The sequence below is a fragment of the Bemisia tabaci genome, chromosome 9, assembly GCF_918797505.1.
Source record: "Bemisia tabaci chromosome 9, PGI_BMITA_v3".
In the NCBI taxonomy this organism is placed as follows: Eukaryota; Metazoa; Arthropoda; class Insecta; order Hemiptera; family Aleyrodidae; genus Bemisia; species Bemisia tabaci.
In genome coordinates, this window is record NC_092801.1 from 18,296,201 (window position 1) to 18,320,886 (window position 24,686).

Sequence of the window (24,686 nt, forward strand, 5' to 3'; positions counted from 1 at the left end):
ATTTAGCAAATGGGTGGTTTTTATACGAGGATTAAGAATAAACAAGTGGTGCGGAATATAACAAAATAATATGAACTATGCAAAACGATAATCCGGGTATAGGAACTTGGCTGTTTTGAAAACGCCTTCAAATGCGGCGTCATACCTCACGCATTCCGGAGAGTTCAAATAGTTGTATCATTGCGCCGTGAGAATGTGACGGAAGATTACAATTGAAATAGCCTTCATGCACGCTGGCCTTTTCCGTTTCCTCTGACATTTTTGCAGTTGTGAATGCATAGCTGAATTGCGCTCCAGCTAGAATTATCTTCATTCGCGCTTGTAGAGTTCGCGTTTTTGGAATTTTACCCGTAATAATGTCCTACGGATAATTTTTCAACGGAGGTGGTTTTTTTTTCGAAACTCATATAGATTTCTCGTTCTCGATATTTTTAATTCAGTAACTGTGTTGCCAGTAGACAAGGAGAAGCCTTTGGACGATAAAAGACGACGACTAAATAAGACGATAAAAAGTTCCAAAAAAAAAAAAAAAAGAACTAGATCGAGACGACAGCATCCCCTTTTATTTTCGTCCTGCCACGCCACTGTGAGCTACTGTGAGCTATATTGCTATGCTAAGTAAAAACGCCGTATGAACATTCGAGAGTTGCCAAATTTCCTTCGATAAAATATTTATTTTTGAAAAAAGATTTGAATATTTTTCCTCGAAATTTTCAGGGACTTCGGGTGAAATTGCGAACAAAATTATCTGAAAAATTGGAAAGAAGATAGTCATAGGCTTAGCGGGGATTTCGCGTTTTATCAAAGAAAATTTGGCAACGCCTGAGGGTTCATACGGCGTTTTTCCTTAGCACGGCAGTATAAGCGTGGCAATGTCGAGTTCACTTATTCGAAGCACACGATGAGTTCATTGAGAATCAAAAGAAGTAAAACGATTGAAAATACTCAACAATAATGTTTATTTAAATATACCAACAGGTTCTTCTAAAAATCGTTTTATAAATTTGTATGCATTCAAATACTTTCAATGTACCTACAAGTTAAGTTATTGCGCAACTAGAAAGGTAAATCTACAACTAGTTACAAACCACATAATAAGTACACATTTTCCCTAATTTTTGGTAATTATACATTTTCCATTCCGGTATGAGGATGGTTTTTGAAATAAAACTTCTAACTTTCAAAACCCCTACTTACTATTCAATGTTAAAACTATTTCTGTGTTAAAAATAATGTTTTTTTCACGGGGCATTGGAATCAGAACAGCAGGTAATAGAGCACGTAAAAGTTATGCAAAGAGAAAAAAAGGAAAAGATTGAGTGTTCTTTCTTATTTTTTTAAAGAAAAATCGAATTTGAAATGTTGTTAAGGTTTTATGTTAGTTTGAGGTTCATGCAAACCGATTAAATTCATAGAAATAATTTTGGCTTTTACTTTTGATCGATCCCCTCGTATAAGCTGGATTATTGTAAAATTATGATTGCGAAATGTTGCAAAACACTGTACAAACAATTCCATCCGGTTAGTGTAAAGCGGTATTTTTCAGCCGGTTGCAATTTGAAAAGGAAAAAAAATGAGCTAAGCATAAGAGTGAGCAAAATTTGTCAGTTAACAGTTATTCAAAAGATAGGCAAACATTTCACGAATGTAGATATTTTCACTAGCTCGTTTGTCGTTACTTCATCATTTACCCGGACTATAAATTTAAGAGGGGCTTACCTCACCAGATGCATTTACACCATCCGGGTTTTCTGGGAGGGAAAGTAAGACTGGAGTAGATTACACTCCCAAATTCATTCGCAGATTTTTAACAGTGCGAGTTTTTCCACGCTTTTGAGTGTAAATATTAACTCACAGGAAGAAACGAAAGCAACTGGTGAAACGGCCAGAAGGATTTACAGACTATAGCTCAGATGAAGTTTAAAAATAATATCTCTCTGCAAGACGTATGTAATAGAGGTTTATACTTGGAAACATTACCGTGATGTCGATATGAAATGAAGGATAAACCAGAGCTCTATTGTTGGGAGGAGAGGAATTTACTTTGACCACATGTGAGAAGTGCTTATCTTGAACACGAACGAATATACGATTTTACGTAATGAAACGCACTTTATCCGTTGGATAGTGTCGATCCTATTGCTTGGCTGACATGCTGAGAAAAAACGCAATATGAACATTCAAAAATTGCCGAATTTTTCTCAATAAAACATCTATCTTTGGGTGTAAATATGAATATATTCCCTCGATAACTTCACGAACACCGAAGTACGTTTTAAAGGAAATTCTCTGGAAAACTCGAGGGTCAAATTTTTTTAGAAAATTAGAATTTTATTGAGAGAAATTTGGCAACGCCCAAAAGTTCATTTACCCTTTTTCCCCACCATGGCAGTTGTGACTGGGTGAAAAAAAGGTGATGAGATGGGTGAAAAGACTGAGTCAGAAGACGCCTAAAAGAAAAGATTGATAGAGGAGATACTGGCGATAGAATGTATAGGAAGCAGCGGAGGTCGTAATCCGAGGAGTAAAAAGAAACAGAAAGGACAATCGAGATGATGAAAAGAAGGAAAAAGAGAGGTGGATAAGAGGGGCACAGAAAAGAAGAGGATGTATTGGACGAATTGGGGAAGGAACAAGTCTGTTAGAAAGCTCATAGATGGAGCATCAACATATTAAAAGAATAGACCCGTGTATCGGGGCTAAGTTTTGAAAAATATTGATGGTAAAACCATCTTACCCAACAGGTGAAATAGGAGATAGACACTGAATTCTGAAAAAAAGCACAGATGTACATAGAAAGATAGAAAATATAAACGTCTCGTTGAAATAGATAGCAGGGAAGACGTGATAGATGCCGAAGAGAAGGAATATGAAGAGAGAAGAGAACAGACATAGGCGAGGGGTTTGTAATATTTTGCGATAGACATGAAAAATTAGGGAGTGTTCGAGAAGGATGGTGATGAAAAGGTGACATGAGAGGGAAAAAGAAGAGGAGAAGAGAAGAAGAGAAGAAGAGGAGAAGAGAAGAAGAGAAGAAGAGGAGAAGAGAAGAAGAGAAGAAGAGGAGAAGAGGAGAAGAGGAGAAGAGGAGAAGAGAAGAACAGAAGAAGAGGAGAAGAGGAGAAGAGGAGAAGAGGAGAAGAGGAGAAGAGAAGAAGAGAAGAAGAGAAGAAGAAAGAGATCAGATTTAACTCGTTTTATGATGACATTTACCTAGGTATATTGACAGGAAAAATGTATTGCTTTAAATTATCAGGTAACTTGCTCCAGCAAACTTTCATGAGAAAATATCAAAGAATGAACCACCTGCATTTAATACTTTAACGACTTTTCTTTTTTCGTACTCAGGATACTTTCTTCAATCGCAAATGAATTTCCTTTTTTCACTCAAGATTTCACAGAGGGGAAATTAAATTTTTACGATTCATCGAAAGTACTTCCGAATACGACGAATTCAATATTGATTCTTGAAAGGTTATCGAACGGAAGAGAGTTCATTGATTCAATGTGTGAGTTTATGGAGATGCTGATATTTAATAAATGAGGAATTGACAGATTTCTGTTGATCTTTGAATGATTTAAATACTGAAAATCTGTAATGATAACACCTCCGTACCTAGAAAAACTTTATAAGAACTATTTCGAAGCTCACGAGACAATAATAGAGACACAGCATACTCATTTACAATTCATGTTGTTTCTTTGTATCTAAAGTTTACGTGTAGGTATTTGCGAGTGTGTATGTGTCCAATTTTTCCTGCATCTTTTATAGGTGAGACAGCGTGGGAAAATTTTCTTGAGAAGAAAGCCACGGTATCAAACCGTCGAAAACAGGAAATCCTGACCATTTTTGAAAAACTGAGCAAAAAGTGTGAGAAACTTTGACTTGGAATTTCGCACACTTGGTGGTGTACTTAATAATTGTTCTCAACGATGGTTCATGTTGAAACTGATTCTCGAAAGATGAAGATGCAATTATTCAATTACTTTTCATAGGTAACAATTGATGAATTACAATATCTCGCTGAGCTTTTAGGGACAATATGAGTTTTGATAAAACAAGTGAAAGGCTAAAACAGAGAAGAGAGAGACAAGAAGATTAAAAGACGTATTAAAAGGTGCAGGTACGTAGGGAGGAGTTGAGGACACATCAGAAACGGTACATTCATAATATGAGAGTACATTTGAGTGTGAAATCGTTTATGAATACATTACATTCTCTTGATCACATAAAAGTTATTTGACACGCGCTTGGCCTAAACACTCTTGATCAAACAAATTGGGACAATTGAACTTACAAGTATTTAAATGCTTTGAATTTTATTCCTTTCTCATGGATTTCCTGGTTGAGGGTTAGTTTAAGCATGTGATCGGAGACTCTCAAAACTTGCATTTTATCATCTGTGAACTTAATATTTTACCACGCATGCTAGAGGATGAGTCTTTTAATGTTTAATTCACGTTTTATTTTGTTTTTTGTTTATTCTTCAGGACAAAGAGGCAAGCAAAAATCGACCAGCAGAAAGTTGCCACACTAGGGAAGTTCTTATTCACTTGAGAAAGTGAGTAAATTTATAATAAGGCACTTGGATATTTGGGAGTTTTGAAAACTCCGTTACTTGCAGAAGGGATTGTAAGCTTTGACAGGATTTTTGTGATAATTTTGCGCATGGAAATTTTGTTTCAGAACAGTATCTAAAGGAGAGGAGCTGATACAAATTTCTAAGGGTCTATGATTTGAATCCTGTGGAACCTTCCTATTTACTCATCCTAACCACGAACTTAATTCGAAACGGACAAAAACTTGCCGAAGCGAATTACGACCGATTTTCCGTTGTATAATTTGACCGGTGATGAAGTTTTTCACCCTTTTCAAGGATACAAATTTTGGCGGGATGCAAACGCGATAACACTCCATTTTGAAAAGTTAAACATTTACAAAAATAATTAGAGAGTTTGCATTGTTTTTAAAAACATACCTAAACTTTTTGTTTGAGAGGTACAAAATTTAATTGCGATTACGGTGAAATGCCTTTAATTTCTTGTGATTTCGATCAGCATACTGAAGTTAAGACAAAAAAGGAAAAAATGGCTAATTTATCCATTTATGTACATATATTATCCGATTGAATCGAACCAACTGTTAAAATAGGGCTATTTGAATAAGTATGGCTACTAATTGTCTAAGCAACTGAATAAATACACATTCAGTGAGTTTTATCATGCAACTAAAACACTAAGTATAGAAAAATTGAGATGAAACACAGAAAAATGCGTGTTTGATATCACAATTCTTTTGACTTTTTAAATTTAAATAAAACAAACTAACTCTCAAAATGAATAAGAGCCTCGGTGAATAATAATCAACAAAATTGAAAGGTAAAAACAAGGGAGCAAATTGGAAAGTTGAAAGGGTTTTATTCGTCATTGTGCGTGTATTTCATGCATGACCCGAATCACCACTTGAGTTGACTGTTCATTGCGTGTAGTTTAATGGGACACGAATGTTAGCGACTTGTTTTAGAACTGGCTCACATTGCACAGAACATTATGCATACATTGAAGCAGAATAAACCATGTAGTTAAATACCTTCACCTAAAAATGGTATGGCAAGGGTTATAGGTTGCAATGAAAGAATAAAACTAAAATACTTCTTTTCTCTTGAGCAAAGTAAAGAGATCGCTCCTAGATCCAAGTTGTGATGTATGACATAAAAGTAGGTAGGTAACAATCTACGGTAAAAACATTCCGGAATGGCAATGTTGTCGTGTGAGCCAAAAAATTTTTAGAGCAGCTTTACTCGTGTTCTGAGCTCAAAATTTACCAGAGTTCATTGGGTGACCCGAGTGCCTCATTTAAATGATATTCGAAAAGAAATGGATTTTTAAGACATGGTTTCAGGACCAGTTACACGCTCGGGTTTTCAAGCGTTTACCTTTTTCAGAAGAAATGTACCCGATGGTGATGCCCTTCCTCCGTCGTAACACTAAAACGGAAGTGGGCGGCATTTAATACAAAATACACTCAACCGATTCACCATAATAAACGATTGTAAGCAGAAAATGGTGCGTGTAACGGCGCACGGGAAAGAAAGTCACTTGGATCTAGACTCTTAAAAACGTTGACAAGAAAAAATACTCTTGATTCAATCAGAATTTTCGCTTGAATCAAAAGGAAATCCGCCTAAATCAAGAAGCTTGTCTCCTCGATTCAAGGAAAAGTCGGATTGAATCAGGAGTATTTTTCTTGTCAATATTACTAAGAGTCTGGACACTAGATCCAAGCGAATTTTTTTTCCAGTGCGGTGAAGATTCGTTTGATGTCTGGTGAATTTGAGAACTCGTTTCCAGCATATTTTGTTACTTCATGGATTGCTACATTCGGGTAAAAAATGGAATACACGCACAACCTGATACAAGCGAATGAAGAGGATTTAGGATGAAAATAAAAAGCGATTGTGAAGGCTTCGTTTGCTGGCCGGGCCAATTTTCGTCTTTGAGGACGAGAGAGCGAGTGTATATAACATTTCGATTTCACGACGAGAACCGGAAGAGTTCCATCAGATGATACGAGCTATTTGGACCACATTTTTCTATTCTGAACTATAATTTATGACTCATCTGTAAAAAAAAACCTATTTGCATATAGAAACTAATGGTTCATGCGTTGTTTTTCAACTGAGCCAGAAATTATAGTTCCTAATTGGAGAATATAGTCCTTTATATGTAGGCAAAAAGCAAGCAAAACTTAATATGGAATGCATGCTGTACTATCCAGCATTCTGGATAGTAAATCGCGCAAATTCGGTCTGGATGCGCGTGTAGTTGATACGAGCGAACAGTTTAGTTCTCACCGACACATACCCCTGAACAACTTTTTAAGATTTACACAAATTTTTAGGAGGCAGTGTGACTGACTTCTCGAAATATTTACTTAATTTCAAACGGCTTATTAAAATTATTGACGTCAGTTCTTGTTTTGTCAGAGGGAGGAAAAATTTCTGTACTTCCCATAGAAATGACGCTGCCGTCGATAAAGAGTGGTCAGTTTGCTTGAATTTCACTTGCCTGATCTATTCTCGCATTACATTTTTCAACAGAAAATCAATCAACGCACCACCTTGAAACCATCTATGAATTTTCTCCATATTAAGAAGATGATACAAAATTTCAAGCTTGAGTGTTGCCTACTTTACTGTTAAGAAAAAAACAAGAGAATAAATTGAACTTCTTTTTGCAATAAGGAACCGCTATTTCTGGCTGATTTTAGAAACAACGAATATTCCATGGGTTTTCTTATGCAGATAGGTGTTTTTATGGAAAGTGGCTCCTCATTGCAAATTTTAGTCCAATTAGGGAACATCTGGTAAAGTTATGTTGATTCCGGTTGAAAAGCACCGAGAACATTTGAAGCCTTCACGGGTGAGTGAGCCATTGCACTTGAACAATTAGGTATCCAAAAAAGGATCAGTAGCGTGGCGTGCCTTGCGATATATCGATTGATCCGTCATTAAAACCTATGGAAAAGGATCGATTAACAGGGTGTTCGCAGCGAACACCTTGACAATCGATTCTTTACCACCGATTCAAATGGGGAAAAATCGATAATCGATCATTCAAGCCACGCCACTGAAAAGGAGCAATTAAGTAAATCTCTACTTATCATTTTCAATTACACTATTTGAGCATTATACACACTAAAAAAAATATGTCGGATGTATCATAATTTCTATCTGAATCTAACTTCTAAAAAAAGATCTGAAGCCTACATATTTACCGTCCATTTTCAGAGGATTTGGAATGAGATTTTTTTCTTACACGCTCCCACAAAGAACGCCCAACCGTGATTCTAGAAGGCAGTGAGCAGTGGCGTGGCGTGCTTGACGATAAATCGATTCATCGGCCATTTGAACCTATGGAAAAAGATCGATAAATAGGGTGTTCGCAACGAACACCTTAACAATCGATTTTTTACCGTAGCTTCAAATGGAGAAATATCGGTTATCGATCATTGACGCCTCGCCACTGGCAGTGAGCACCTGCATTGAAAAATTTGAAGGACACCAATCCAAGAATTTGAAGGAAAGGAGGCTTTGTTTTTAAATTACCGATGGGCAGAGTAAATTTGTTGTCGAAATAGACAAAGGTAAGAGTGATATTTACTTCCTTCATTAATTTATGGTTTGAAAAATATCGTATTTAAAGTTATTTCTTCTCTTGTGTAAGGGCAATACTGCGTGTTCAGGAAAAACGCTGTGTGAACCTTCATGCGTTGCCAAATTTTCCTTGATAATAGATACATTTTCCATGGTAAAAGATGCATTTTCCAGAAAACCTGCGAATATTTTTCTTCAAATTTTTTACAGAATTTTATTGGCAATTTGATCTAAATTACCTTGAAATTTCAAGGAAAACAAAAATGGCGTTCCTCAAAAAATACATATAGTTTTCTTTACTGGAAATGTGAGAACATTGGAATGATCACACGGCGTTATTCCTGCGCACGGTATTATGTGACAGTCAAATTTGGACTGCATTTTGCAATTTGGAACTATAAATTCTAGCCCGGTTTAAAAACAACGTATGTGCTATTAGTTTCCCTATGCACATAAGTGTGTTTCCAGAGGAGCCAGAATGTTTAGTTCCAAATTGCAAAATACAGTCCATTTAGACTCGTCCTTATTCGATCGGTTGAAAGCATGTAATTTGGCAGCGTATTTGATGATTCTCATCACTGTCCTTGTTTTTAATTGTAAATATAAAGAAACTCGCCAACATTCAGACAGTTTTATCAGAGGAAAGCGTGTAATATTTTAGCGTGTCGATTAAATGTTGTAAATAATTATCACACTCAAGAACAGCGACTTGCGTACATCTATAGCCTTTCACGTAATGGTTTTACATAGGTTGAGTAGGTTTCATGACGTCTAAGGTACTCTAAGGTACACACGCTCTGATACTCTCGAAAGTCACGTTTGATATCTGCTCTCTCTGGGATTCTGATAATAATTAGGGGAAATTCATGAAAAGAACATAGAAGTATAATCACAATTAATTACATCCTATTGCAAATTATAGAACAAGACCCCATCATGTGCAACTTGAATCGATACGGAATCCCAGATAAATTATGTATCGCATCAACATGAGTACTTAATATGTCTGGGCAAAATTCTTAACTTTTCATTACCTCAAATATCTTGGTATCTTAAAAATCGAAGGCATTCAGACTTCAAAATATGTACAATAATAAAAAAGAAAAATAAATAAGACTTTAAAACGCAACTAACAATGCAGATAGTAAAATAATTAGTCGATATAACTACCTACAAAATAGCTAACAATATCGGGTGCAGTGCAAGTTCTATGATACACAAATTGCAATTATAGTATAGTACGTTAAATAGTAAATATAATATCTGAAAAATATGTTGCAATAGTTTTAATGCTTTCAATAAACTAAATAATCTAAGCAACAATGCATTTGGGAGCTTTAAAATACGTAAAATTTAGAAACGATTTAAAACGAGTTGAAAACAAATCAATGTACATGACAACGTGTTTACATTAACAAGTTATTTGTTGGGTATTAGTGAATTTACACACCTAGAACTACATCTTCAGATAAAATTAACTTTGAATTTCCTCCTTTTTAGTCTTAAGTTTTACAAAGCATTTTCACACTGCAGTCTCTAAATATAGTCGCTACACGAATGCAAAATAATGATTTTGAAATCAACAAACTGGAGGGTATTTAGAATCAAAAAGAAATATCTCATGGCTTCTGCGCACCTCACAACTGTTGACACGCCTCAAATATTTCATTTCCAAGTATAAACCATTCAATCAATTTATTGATCAGCGGTGAGACGATCGAGATTTTGATGATCACTTGCTGTCACACGGCTGCAGCTGTAGTATTTATTGTTCGTTGAACTCAGTTGAGATTCACGTTCAAAATCAGGTGATTTTAATGAGACTTCTCAGGAAAAAAATTAGATCAATCATCGACAGAGAGAGGCAGACAGACGGACTGCATGTAATATCAAACTCATCGCTCACAAACTGATCGATTGTCACCCAAAGAGCTCTTCAAAAATCAGAACATCATTTTTAACCCTGATGGATCGTATTAGTTGCTATTTGGCTTCGTACTTCACATTTGATTGACAATAAACAAAATATTTATAAACTCATTTGAGCACTGGGTATCATCATAGAGAAAATATTTTCATTGCACTCTTAGAGAAGGTATCTTGAACCTTAACCTCAGAAAATACCTTCCTGCTGGTGAGAATAGGATTCCTTTTGAATTTTTGTGAGACTCACAACAGTTTTGGGGGACCAAGATTTGAAAAATTACAAATTAAAAGGTGCTGGGATTTAAATCAGTAAGATTCGACTTTGCACAGCATAGTTTTCCATGGAACTTTCGCAACACAAAAATTGTCACTGTTTGACATTCTTTAACATAAATACAAGTTTTGTATGCGTTCCAACTAAACGAATTCCTGATCATGACAATTTGTACTTCAGGGTGTCCACTATGTATCTAAATTCTGCCCACTAATTAAGATTTTAAAATGCTCGGGCGATTTCGTTCTTGAGCAAGGAGGAAGATATTTCAAGTGGTGCATAGAGCAAGTATAAAAAGCTTCGTTATGAAAGTCATTTATTTGAAATATAATTTACGTTTTCAAAAGTCCATCAGAAACTCATACTTAAGCTGACAAGCGAATGTAATTTTGATTATTGGTTTTAATCACAGTGCTAAACCGTGCTCGAGGATTGGAGATCGATCTCATATTTTTGAAGATAATCGAAATCATTGCATAGGTCGTTTCATTCCGTACCAATAATGGCACGTGGTTTAAACGAGCGTTTTCTTTCACTTAATCTTTAATTTTTCTACAAAATTTTCTGATAAATTAAATAACATTGCCTTTGAATCTATGTACATGGAAAAAAAACTTTTATAATTGGTATTTAATTCGGTAATTAACAAATTTGATCAGTTAACAGTGTTGGGCGCACAGGAATGCTTTGATAAAATTAAATTAAAAAGGGAATGGATAATGAAATGCCTCAATATTCAATAACATACCAATAACAGTTTATGAGGGAACGTTTTAACTTTAAAAAAACAGGGATTTCAATCAGAAATAAATAATTATATTTCGAAAAAAAAATTGTTTTAAAAAAAAACGAAGAAGCTGAGGAGTGAAAACCACAAATGAAAGTAATCACGAAAAAAAAAAAATTAAGGAATAAACAACCATTCAATTGTATGGCGATTTGACGAAAATTAATAGAAATAAAAGCTTGGAAAAAACTCAATTTTATCAAATTTATCATGTGCTAAAAAAGAACATAAAAACAATTGTACGTTTTTATGCTAAAAGGAACTATGTGCATAAGGTTTGCGTGGAACATAGTTCCTTTTAGTATAAATGCGTTCAATTCAAGGCGCGGAACAAATAACGTTTTTCAATGAACAAATGACTTTATAATTGTACTAAATACATCTAAACGGTCTTCATTAAAATATATAACTCAATGTCCTCACTGACACACAAAGTGGGAAGTTTGCCCTAAAATATGTTTGATCACTTTTGCGGCTTGCTGCTCGCGTGAGGAGGCTATTGATGAATTATCGCCAACCAAAAGCTCATTGCAGTGTACATTTACTCTCGATCTGCGATTTAATTTCATTCACTTGGGTCTCTATCGTATTCTTCAGTTCTGGAACAGAGAAAGCACAATTTATTGCAACTTTCAGACTCTGGCAACAGAAAGACTCTTAATTTATCTCAAAAATAAATATTTGGTTAAAGGAAACTTGACTGCAAAGAAACACTGCTTTGTGCCTTGTAGGCAGATTTTTGAAATTGATAGACAGAACTACAGACAATAAGGGCAAAAAGGATATGGAGGGATCCTATTGGTGGAAGCGGTCGGTTACAATGGACATAAAGGTAGATAATAATAGACTAACTAACGGAAATCCACAAGAAACTCGACAGTTCATCATCATTAAATGATCATCATGTAATTATCATCATTTTTGTATTAAATGACGCAATCCGTTTGAATTTTTGATACTTCGAATACAAAACATCTCAGTGCATCAAGGAATAATAGTGACCGGACTAAATCACTTTCGGCTTTGGGCAATGATCATCTTGAGATCGAATTCCGTAGAACAAACGGGGCTACAAAATGCCTTCATGTGCTACTAAATATAATGATACCACTATTCGTGCATCGTGGTGGTGGTCTTGCACACCCGGGCAATTGAAGGAGAATCATACTGTGACGCTTCTTGTGAGACTCGTGGGAAGAATGCAAGTAATAGATATACTCAGTTAATTCATAATTCCTCCCCCCCCCCCTCAGTCTACACGAGCCACCCAAATCAACCAATAGGATTTCTCCATACTCCCTATGTCTTCTTTATCTATATCTTTGTATATCAATTTCAATAATCAGCCCGCTGGCACGAAAGAAGACGATTCGCTTTCACACTGGAAAAAAAAAACACATTGAATCTAGAGTCCAGACTCTTGAAAACATTGACAAGAAAAAATACTCGTGATTCAATCAGATTTTTGCTTAAATCAAAAGGAAATCCGCTCAAATTTAGAGGCTTGGTTCTTGATTTAAGCTTAAATCCGATTGAATCAATAGCATGTTTTCTTGTCGATGTTTTTAAGAGTCTGAACTCTAGATCCAATGTGTTTTTATCCAGTGCAGGAATCGGAAAAGAATACTGAGAACTTCAAAAACGTGTTTCTTGGGACACGATCTTTCGGCATTGGCCTTTAACTTCGAAGGCCTCTAATCTAAATCTTCGAAATATTCGGTAACAGTAGAGTCCCTTTATACTGAGAGTTAAGATTGGTTTCAGCCGTGCCTACGTTCCCCCTTTTTCTAATTGGACGTACTTCTATCAAACGGAACTATGTGCATGAAGACATGAGCCCTGAGACCCATAAGAATACTTGCATATCAGGGCTCACGTCACAATGCACATAATTCCGTTTGATATAAATACGTCCAAGTCATGTGATGTGTGAATGCGCATTGTATAGCGGCATAGAGTCCTGAAAAATTTCATGAGATACATCTGTACTCAGTTGAACTCTTCTCGTGGAGCAAAAAAATCTCTTCCTCAGCAAACGTTGGAGAAACAATGTTACCGAACCCTGATAACGCTGACAGCGCATCTTCTCGCCTCACATTTGACTCGAGAAATATCTCATTAATTGGCAAGAAAAATATGTCTTCTATCGGCTCGTTAATTGATAAAACTAAGTCTCTGACACCACCTTTATTCTGACTGATAATTTTTAAATAATTTGCTCACAGTGTGCCTCGAGCCAGTCAACATCACTTTCACTATGTGCTACGCGTATTCAAGTCAGTTAGTGCTTAATTAACCTTTCACTTTCTACATTTTAATACTACACCGAATTCCTGGATTCCAACTAGACCATTTGATGCATATCTGGACTCCAATCGAGGATATCACTATCGGTAATTCCGAGGTAGTTTTTCGTCAGCTTTTCAACACCCGAAGATTTTGATTATTGAAAAAGAAAATTGTAAAATCGTCATGCAATCTGCTGTATTCGACAGACTTCGTCTTTGTTCCAATTTAATCGATGAGTCGATAAGAATGAGTGAGATAGAGAGCACACGCTTTTATCGTGTTCTTATTACTTACAGCGTACTTACTTGGTACTTACAGCTTCATCATTTAGATATTCTTAAAAATATGAGGGTGATAAGTTAGTTTTTCTCTAGAATAGTCGGAGATTATCCGAATTTAGGTCTATCGAATTGTACTATTCCTGAATAAATATGTTCTTTTTTTTGTGCACTGAATACTCTGGTCTTATGTTTTCAATCATATTACATCATCCTTCCCATTTGCAATGAAATTGGAGCAATACTCGCTTTTAGCATGTAATGTTTCAATTTGAAAATGAGAAAAAAAAGTATAAAAAGAGCTGTTTCTTAGATTCTTCTCCTAAATGTTATCTGTTCAAGTTAGTAGATGCAACAAAAAAATGGTTGGAATAATCAATTCACTGATTGATAATTTACGTTTTGAAGCACATTTTCCTGGAGGGAGAATTTTTTCCACCAAATGAGTATCTTTAAACTTCGTCTTTGATGGTTCTTCAGTGTAAAGCCCATCTCGAATCTCTACTCCATTCAAGTCTTTCAACTTATACGTGACTGGTACGGTCTTTTGTACTTCAGCGATTTTGAATAACTCAGTTGTCCAGTTAGGGGTGTAGGACTTTTCGATGATGTGTTTATATTTTGAAATACGGACATAATACGGACACATTAAAATTAATTACTTAATTAAAATAATTAATTAATTTAAATTAATTATATAAATTCTTACTTGTTAATTCATCTTGGTCTGCTTCTTCAGCTTCCCGTGCGAGTTCCTCGGGCGTCTTCTTCTTCCTCATCAAAGGATTATCAGGTTCCTCCGGCTGAGGTTCCTGAATTTCTTCTTTTTTCTTTATATTGTACTAAAAAAAGAGGAAAAAACCGTCTTAGTCATTACATGAAATATAACAAGGAATCGAGTCAGTTGATGTAAAAAAGTCGTATTTTGTTCGACGCAACAACTCGAGATATCTCCTAACAATAGATCGTTTTCGATAGTGGTTCGATGTATCGTTTGGTTCAAAACAATAGAACATAACCTCAAACAAAACTTTCAGGATTTCAGTCGGAAAAGCTGAAAATGAGAAAATTCCAAACTATTTCACCTTGCGATGCCATTTAGTACTCATAAGACTCAAAAATCTAACAGAAAACCCCGTTTCCTCAGATTACTCGATTGACTTTTGAGGCTATGTTTACATGTTGAACCAATCGATATACATACAATCTCACCTATTTGATGTATCGAAGACGATCTATCGTATTTTGTTCGAATGTTCTTTCTGTTAAGGGACGTGGCCTATTTTTATTCGTTTATTTTGTCGCACAATTTGGCTACGTTTTCGCAACATTGTTTCGAGACAGTTAGAACGTCCTCGGAGCTTGTTACGACTGTTGTGTGCATTTGTTAACAGGATTTCTAACCTCACTTCTAGCTGCTCTGCTCTCATTGGTTGTGAAAAAGTGATGAAAATACCACAAAATCGGTGATAGAAAACAATTGTTGCGTCGAACAAAATACGTCTTAACTATGTGTAATAATGGGTCAGTTGCGCTGGTCTCAGAATCGTGTTTTGATGCTTGCTTCATGCGATCAGCTGAAAATATTAAGATCCGCCCAACCAATAACTTTCTACGGTGGGTTGACATTTCCGCACAAAATCAGTCAAGAAAACTTTATTTTTTGCACCATTTAGCAACACCGCGTAGATAACTGAATCGTGTCTCTCTTACTGCCGTGCTAAGGAAGAACGCCGTATGAAAATTCGAGAGTCGCCAAATCTCCTACGGTAAAATGTTTATTTTTGAGGAAAATTGTGAATATTTTTCCTTGAAGTTTTCAGACACTTTAGATAAAATTACAAACAAAATTATCTGAAAAAATTGGCAGAAAAATATTCAGAAACTTTCCTAGAAATGAGTGTTTTGCCTGAGGAAATTTGGTAACGCCTGAAGGTTCATACGACGTTTTTCCTTAGCACGGCAGCTTCATCTACATACATGAAAAAATTTAGAAGAATCAGAGGGAAACACTTCACCAACCTATTGTTCATCGCGGATCGCTACATTTTTTGCAAAAGATAACAACGTAAGTTTTTTTAGAATTAGATGGCAAAGCAACTCTTGTAACTTCATGTAACTTGTGCGAAAGCGTCAATCACAATCTTTGTGCGGAAATGTCAAAATCCGCAATTTTGTGCGGAAAATGCGTAATTCTCTTTCTACGTTCAACATTAACCGAGATATCGCGCTTCGAAAAAATCGGTTTATGATGTCATCCATCGCGGTAGTGACACTCTTGGTTTCTTCCACCTTGCTTTCATCAGTCAGGGAAACGCACATTTGCATAGGTTACTCGATGTGTAACTCGGATGAAAGCAAGGTGGAAGAGACTAAGGGTGTCACTACCGTGGTGGATGACGTCATATACCGAATTTTTCAAAGCGTGATATCTCGGTCAATATTGAACTTAGAAAGTTGCTGTTGGGACGGATCTTAATATTTTCAGCAGATCGACAAGAATCAAGAACCAAAGGACGATTCTGAGACCAGCACAACTGACCCATTGACATTTGCGCTATAAGGCGGCAATAGGCGATTACACGGTAAATGATCTTATCTTACCTCATCTGCAAACATATCAGGTATTGGGTATTAAAAATGTTATAATGACTTGTATAAAAATAAAATGTATCTGGTGTATGTATGTGCGTGCGTCCGGATGAGGTATCAAACTTGTTCACGGCGAGCGGTGAGATGTCTTCGGCTGGGTTGAGTGTACCAGTCGGGGTCAATCTGACTCCATTAGGGAGTCAATATAAAATAAAAGACTCCCTACTAGAGTCAATTTGATCCTTCGTGGCAGAGTTCATTGGTTATACCGATGTCAATGGAGTTCTTGAGAGTCGCTAGCCCAATGTCTGCTTCTTGTTCGAGGGAGTTTAAAGAACTTGAAATTAGACTGAGTTAAGCAGAAAGAAATCAACCCACATTTTGGTAAAAATTCAGTTATGAGTGGTTTTGAACTTAACCACTGCTCTACTATCTATCGCCAAAAATTCAAAGTTTTTGTTGGAGCAAATTTTGCAGAAATTGAACTTGAAGTTTATCTTTTACATTGAGTCTTATGCAGGAGCCAAACTTTAAACCTCTTTTTCTCGATTCTATTCCGATGTGGCTTGGTTCCTTTCTGCTTAACTCCGTCCAATTATTCCTACAGCCTTGATAGCAAAAAGTATGTAGTATGTAGAGGCTGAATACTCATTCTAAGGTTTAAGTTAATTTTTTTACAAATTGATAGAAGGTAAAATAAAGAGGATGAACTGAATACATTTGATTAATATTTAGCCAATTATTATCTACTAGCGACCCTTACGTGCTTCGCACGTGGCAGTTTATGCAGACTGAATAACAGGAAAAAAAATACGGTGATTTTCGGATTCAGCTGCCAAAATTACACAAGAGCCATTTATCGCATGCTTATTCAAGTTTCCTGTCTGTTCCTGACATCAATATTTCAATATTTCATTTATATATATAGTCAATTCTACTTAATTGGGACTTGGGTGCCTATACATATAGGGAGAGTGCGGGCATGCCGAAATATGGAGCTCTTAAAACCCTAAAGAGCAGCTGACCTTCTAACATGAAACACACGAGAAATATGCCGCTAGCCAATATTCAGATTTCACATTTCAATATCAAACCAAGATGGTCAAGAATGTATAATGAGAAAAGTTCTCGTGGAAACTTTAAAACAATAAAAGGACTAGGAGCGCAATGCATCCTTTCGAACGTTACATTCACTGATAAATTAAATGTTAAACTTAATTTGCATGGTAAAAAAAAAAAAAAAAAAAAAAAAAAAAAAAAAAAAGGAATTGCGAAAAATCGACGTTTTCTTTATGAAGAGACGTAACTACATTCCAAGTTTGCCAAATTTACCCTCGCAAATTGCAATTTTAACTGTAGAATCTTGGGCATATCTAACCGAAAATTTTACTGATGTTTCATCTGATTTCATGCAAAAAATAAAAAAAAATTGGATAAAAACTGCACAGATACATTCTTGTAAAAAAATCGAATTGTTTCAGTCAATTTTGCAACCAAGGAATAGAGTTACGTTCCCTCGTCCGAGAAACGAAAAATACGAAATGTGCTTCAATAAGTCTTGCTCGGTTTGACATATTGGCAATACTAGAAAAGCAACGTGTTGTGACAATAGGTCTAATACAACTATTTTAACTTTACGGATGTGCGTGAAGTATCCTTCAGAAGTGAAGGCGGTTTAGCAAACGGCGCCGGCGTGGCAGGTGATTATATTACTATTAAGATATGTTAGCTAAACTTATGATATTGGATTAATTTGCCAGTCAGAGATTATTTAATTTTCTCATTTAGTTAGGTACATGACATTTGAATTGGCCAATAAAACTTAAAAAAAAAAAAAAAAAAAAAAAAAAAATTGTGTGAAAAAAATGTAAAATTTCAAATAGTTTGTAAGGAAAATCAAAGAAACCGCAACAAAATGAAATTACCGACACATGATTTCAGAATGAATCAATTTGTATAAGTAACAGTTATTACAGTTATTATTACCGTAACGATTATTACATTTCTTTACAAGAAAAGCTTCGAATGGCAAACTTTGTTGCCAACGATTAAGAGAAAAAGTCCACGGACTCAGTAGATTCAGAAGTATGTGATATGTACAAGGCAATTTTTTTTAAAGGAGTGAATTTCAAACTTGTTTGAAGTGCTGATCTTGATCTTCAGCGATTTAAGATTGTAGAAATCGACCATTCTTCTGTACTTCGTGTGTCTAGCAGGGATATTGCACAATTTACACGAAAAGCCACGATCTCTTTTTTCTTCATAGGAGACCCTGCTCACCAGATAGGCCTCGATGGATGCTTAAAAAGCCTATTTAAATGAGGATTGTGTGTCTGGAGTCAATAGACCTAAAATCGTTACTTCGCTTTATTCTCAGATGAAAACTTCCCTAGTAGCAAAGCAAATTTTTGTTTTTTTAAAAAAAGTATAAAAAAACATATCTGTTATCGAAATGGTAGTTTTAAATAAAAAATGTGTACCGCTTATATAAAACAAATCTAAGTTCAGAACTGGCCATAATGCATGAAAAATAATAAAAGCTAGATAAGGAAATTTTTTTTATAGACAATTTTTTTATTTTTTCATACAATGGATGCATGCGAAAGTGTTAAAAGTGAACATTTTTATGTAACGATTATATAAAAAAAGGTCATCATTTTCGTGAGCTTTTCGCGAATTAGAAGATTTTGGCGCGTATACGTAGTATACCGCCTTTGCGATCGTTTCGACCCCCCACTCGATACAATAACCGAGTCCCTTAGTTCCTTACCGAAAAGTGACTACCGCGAACTTCTGAGATTTTCCAAAGCGTGTAAAAAGTTTATTTATCCGCCAATAATTATGATTTAAAGTTGTTCCTCATTCTGGGGCTCCCTAGTTTATGTGCAGTGAATACCAAGAGTCTACGTTACTTGGTTTTTTTTAAAAAAAACCTTAGAATGGGGCGCGCTGATTTAAAATATGCATATATAAGCAGAAACAAGCGAACTGATTCGAGGATGGCTGACCAGGACGGCACTCTAGGAATGAGAATTTTACTCCTTCGTTTCGTTAATAACGTTGCTTTGACAGATCTCCACACCACTGTTATCCTTTTCAAAATTTGGTACTCCTTGCTCTGATAGCCAGGGCCAGCAGGATAGTGGTAAGTGCAATCTGTGATGAGCCTCGAGACTCATTAGCCCATGTGCTAACCGTGGCCCATACAGAAATTCACTCCCCCATCAGGCCAAAACAGTGCACAGGCAGGCACAAAACCCAGGTAGTGTCCCGGTCCTGGCTCGGTTCGCCGCGTCGCTTCTCAGCTGAAGAACAAAAGGCGACCCTCGCGGCCCTCGCCACAGTCAGACCTAATTACTTTCACTCGATTACCCATTTCACCGTCACGCTGGGATCCATCAAATTTTCGAAAAAATTGTTTCGCGAGTACTTAGCAATTTTTTCCTTACTCTCCATTCAAAGACGAATTGAAAGAGGTCTCATTCATAAAAATCGGCCGAATAGAAGAGAAGTTTCAGTATTCGAAATCCGAAGAAATCAACGAAACTTCTCCATACAAAAAATAAAATGAAGGGAAAAAAAGGAATGTATAAATTACAATTAAATATAATTGACCTCAGAATTTGGCAAGCAATTCAACTATATAACGGAGAAAAAATTGGGAGAAATTACAAAAAATTCGCCTCTTGCAAGGGGCTTCCTTGTAAGAATTTTGATCTGAAGGCAAGGATTGAATACCAGCGCAATACTCCATACAATACAGGGTGTGCCTGAACGAACATTTTTTTTTGGTGTCAAAATCAAAAATTCTAAATATTTTTTAACTACAGTGTCACTTGAGTCGTTTAAGCCAAAAAAAAATTCCGTCAAGATTCTGGAAAGTAAAGGCGCTTTAAAAGTATTCTGGGGCTATGTATCCTAACTGTGTCCACACATGGTTTCTGTTCAGCACATCCATGTGTAAGTATTTTTACACGTAGAATCTAATTTTCACGTCAGGGAGTCGACACATCTCGATTTTTTCCATTTTATACGGAAAATTGATGGTTTTTCGGGATTGAAATTATTATTGTTTCATGAAAAATAAATGCACCCAAAATGACTATAGCATATTGATTTTTATATATTTGCACCCACGAAATTGGTTGGTAAATTCAACGAGTGAGTGCATCGACCTAGTATATCAAGTTTCTGCAATTTTTTACGGCAAATCGGTAGATTTTCGGGATGTAGATTGCTTACTATCAATTCATGAATGAATAAAGCATAGACATGGTTGAACTTCTTTGCATGGAAATACGTTTAAAATAACAAAATCAATAAGACATATTTAATGCAATTGCATTTATATCGAGTCAATTTCTTTTCAATAATATATCGGGATTTATAATAGGTACCGGTGATTTGGATATTTCAGCCCCAAAAAGACCTTTAAATCGACTGTATCTTCCAGGAGTTTGACAGAATTTTTCCTTTCTTCGCTTAAATTATTCCGTAGCACTTTTCTTTAAGAATCTGATAAGATATTGCTGGGGGCAGATCAAAAAACTTAAACTCGTTCGAATGGCTTTCTACATTCACAATACAAGGTCTCGTCAAAGTGCGTCGTTGAAGAGTTGGATCGTATGAATTCTCTTGTTGTGCTACTTGCCTATTTTGAAATCTCTGTAAATGAAAACTAAAGGGGTTGATATGTGTGAGTTAATGACGCGCCTTATCAACACATTGTGTTGGAGTTCACTGCTTGTTTTAGTATGTTTGCGAAAAGCTCACTAAAATTATGACTTTTTTATATAATGGTTACATACAAATTTTCACTTTTACCACTTTCGTGTACATGCATTATGAAAAAAAAATTTACTTTCGTACTTAATCTTTATCTTTTCCTTCTATGGTTCTGCTACTAGGGTTGGCAAAAATGTTCCTCCGACAAAAAATGATACGAAGTGGCGCTACAGTTTGATAAAAATTGGACGGCCTGTCGAATTTTGACCAAAGTAGTATGTTGCGTGGTGACCATCCATTTTGGACCAATTTGGACCAAGGGGTCCATTTTAATCGGAATTGGTTCGGAATTTAATCGTCTATCAGGCCTGACGACAGAAAATAACGAGGGTGAATTCCCGCCTTAAAAATCAGATTTTATGAGTCCACTTCTACAACAGCGGAGGGGGGGGGGAGTTCGAGGGTTCGGTGTTTACATTTGACGTATCTCCGGTCCTCTTGCGCTCAAAACTCATCTCGATGACACTCAAAGTTGATTGAAACTTGATAACAGGAAACTGAGTTTACCCAATTAAGGCCCTTAATTGGCTCAGAATAGCAGTCATTAAATGGCTATTACACTCAGCGAACCTTCCAATGGGACGATGTCGTTTAATCTTGGGGATGTTACCGTTATTCCTAGCTTGATTAGGTTTCGCTAGTCACACTCGGAACAGCTTCGTCACCCTCCACGCGGGCTGGGAAAACTCCCCTGTATTTTCATGTGTCTGGATCACTAGTATTTGATATGTCTGAAAATTTCATAGTCTACGTTGAAGTCCACATGAGTTGAAACCGTCTTACAAATATACCTCATTCATCGTGAGCTACTAATGCAAAAAATCAGTGAAAATTCCTGTGAACTCATTGTCAGTGAAGCCTCCACTTTTCAAAAATATAGGAATAAAAAACGACCGAACGAACTCATTTTGAGTTCTTCATCCGATTGATGACTGAATTGTGGCACCACGTATCTCCGTTGCGGTGTTTCAAAATTTCCGATCCTGTTTTATTTTTTGGAAGAGAAACAAAAAGTCAACTATATAGCATGAAATGTGTCCAGAATATTCTGCTAACAGAGAAATAAAATCAAGGTGAGTATTCGAGAAACATGTAAACTATAGTTTTCCAAAGAAAAAAGAAAATATGCAACGTCGCAAACGGAGGTACGTTAGTTCCTCACTTCGGCCATCGACATGTATGCACTACTAAGTAAATTTTCGAAATTTGACATAGTTGATGGGAATTTGAAAAACTGTTAGATTCGACAATTTATTTGCGATTAATATTTTCACATTAAATTAGGTTTGATTTTTGACTCTCTAGGAATGAGAATGAAAGTACATGCCATCTAGGTATTATTACCAAGGTACTCTTTGTGCGTATCATTGTTGATAGAATATGAGATTTACTCAAATGTATGAATATGTATAATTTTATAAAATATAATAAAATGCACTAATGTAAGAAGTTTTGCCAATAAATCATTACATTCATGCTCCCTCAATTAATTTAGTAAATTTGCTAAAATCTTGGGTGAGAGAGATCTTTGAAGTTAATCTACAACTTCTTTTCAACACTGATTAAAAAAGTAACCTCGTTAGGCGTTACAACAGCAATTAACTAACAAACCTTAGAAACTAGAGAATGTAAGGAGGGAAAGGAAATTTTTCTCCGACAAAAAAGCTAGCCAGCACAGTTTTAGTGATGATCTGATAAGTATCAGGTAAGTAATTCTGCAAAGTAATAGGCCATAAATTACGAAGAATACGTCGTCAAAAAGAGACTAGTGGCGATGGCAATAACATAAATTGATTATAAAACACTAATGCAGGTCATAAATTGTAAACGTTAAATAAAAAACAAGAATCGCGACCGTCCAGGGAAAAAGAGACCATACTCCATGGAAACAAGATTCTCATTGGAGCGATTTTTGTTGACAAGATTTTCAGACTTTTACGGTAACATCTCTTGGATTGCATTTTGCAAAAAGGAACCACTAGCATTGCAATGTTGCTAAGATTGTGCAACTTCTTATGTCTTGGAGGAAAACCCCGATTATCCATTAATATTTTCTATTTTACTCGCTATACACTGTAAATTTAAGACAAAAATTACCATCTAAATTTCATAGTTTTTCACAATTTCCGCAATTTTATTGCATAAAATGAAGTTGCACAATCTTAGCATCATTGCAATACTAGTGGTTCCTTTTTGCAAAATGCAATCCTCTTTAGTGTTGTAAAGAACCAACTGCAAGCGGTGTGTATGACATTTTCGTATTAATATAAGAACAAGTAAATTGAAAATAAAACAAGTAAAATTGCTAACCACAGTTTTGTCAAATTTTCGAATATTAATCGCAAAATAATCAAATATTCGATTACTGTCACCAACATTCGATAAGATGCAATTATCGTGGTGCTAATACCTCGGATATCGAATATTCGATAATCGAATATTCGACCATTCCGCGAGTTCAGAAAGAAGAGGGCGGGAGCTGATGGGCTCGGAAACAATAATGAGATGTCGGAAGCGCAGGAGATTCTGTTTGAAGATGAAATTTACCTTATCTCTGATTTCCTGTCTCATCTTTTCTCTCTCTTCCTCCATTTTCCGGTGCTTCTCCTTCCGCCTTTCCTCGGCCTCTCGGATGGCCTCCTGCCGCTCTCTTTCGGCCTCCTCCTCTTTCTCTTTGTCCCCTTCGTCGTCTCCTCCATCGCCGCCCACGGCACCTGCAATCACACCACACAGACACACCATGAGTTTGTTATCGAACATGCAACGTCATCAATGCCCATTTTACCATTTCGTGACGTCACGATTGACGACTTCGACCGTGACGTCATCACGCATTTCTTCAGATGTGATGTCGCTCAGCAGCGGGCTGATTCTTGAAATTGATAGATAAAGCGATGGACAAAGAAAACATAGAGAGTATGGAGAGAAAGGGAGAAAAATGATTGGCTTATTTCATCAATGACCATTTTACCATTTTGTGACGTCACGATTGACGACTTCGACCGTGACGTCATCACGCATTTCTTCAGATGTGATGCCGCTCAGCAGCGGGCTGATTCTTGAAATTGATAGATAAAGCGATGGACAAAGAAAACATAGAGAGTATGGAGAGTAAGGGAGAAAAATGATTGACTTATTTCATCAATGACCATTTTACCATTTTGTGACGTCACGATTGACGACTTCGACCGTGACGTCATCACGCACTTCTTCAGATGTGATGCCGCTCAGCAGCGGGCTGATTCTTGAAATTGATAGATAAAGCGATGGACAAAGAAGACATAGAGAGTATGGACCGATCCTATCGGTGAAATGGATGGCTCCTATAGACTAAGGGAGAAAAATGATGGACTAACTATAATAGAGCCTCTCGTCGGTTGCCGTTAATTAGTTCATTACCTACCTCCTTTGTCCGTTGCAACCACCTGCTTCCACCAATAGGATCCTTCCACATCCTTTTTGTCTTCTTTTTCTATAGTTTTGTCTATCAATTTCAATAATCGGCCCGCAGGTCTATTATTGCCATTTTGTACTTGTCGACTAACCAAAACAAGATTAAGGTAAAACGAGGGGCTTGGTGGACAAGGCAAATAAGTGCA

At 36.2% G+C, this 24,686-nt stretch overlaps 1 protein-coding gene across 1 annotated transcript; it reads right to left on the reverse strand.

Moving 5' to 3' along the window:
• Window positions 1-935: 935 nt before the first annotated feature.
• On the reverse strand, window positions 936-23,844 carry cpx (synaptic transmission protein complexin). Its single transcript, XM_072304623.1, has 3 exons — window positions 23,635-23,844; window positions 14,420-14,552; window positions 936-11,742 (listed from the first exon to the last, which is right to left on the reverse strand). The coding sequence occupies exons 1-3, from the start codon at window positions 23,827-23,829 to the stop codon at window positions 11,669-11,671; spliced, it is 402 nt and encodes a 133-aa protein (XP_072160724.1). The 5' UTR covers window positions 23,830-23,844; the 3' UTR covers window positions 936-11,668.
• Between the last annotated feature and the right edge of the window lie 842 nt (window positions 23,845-24,686).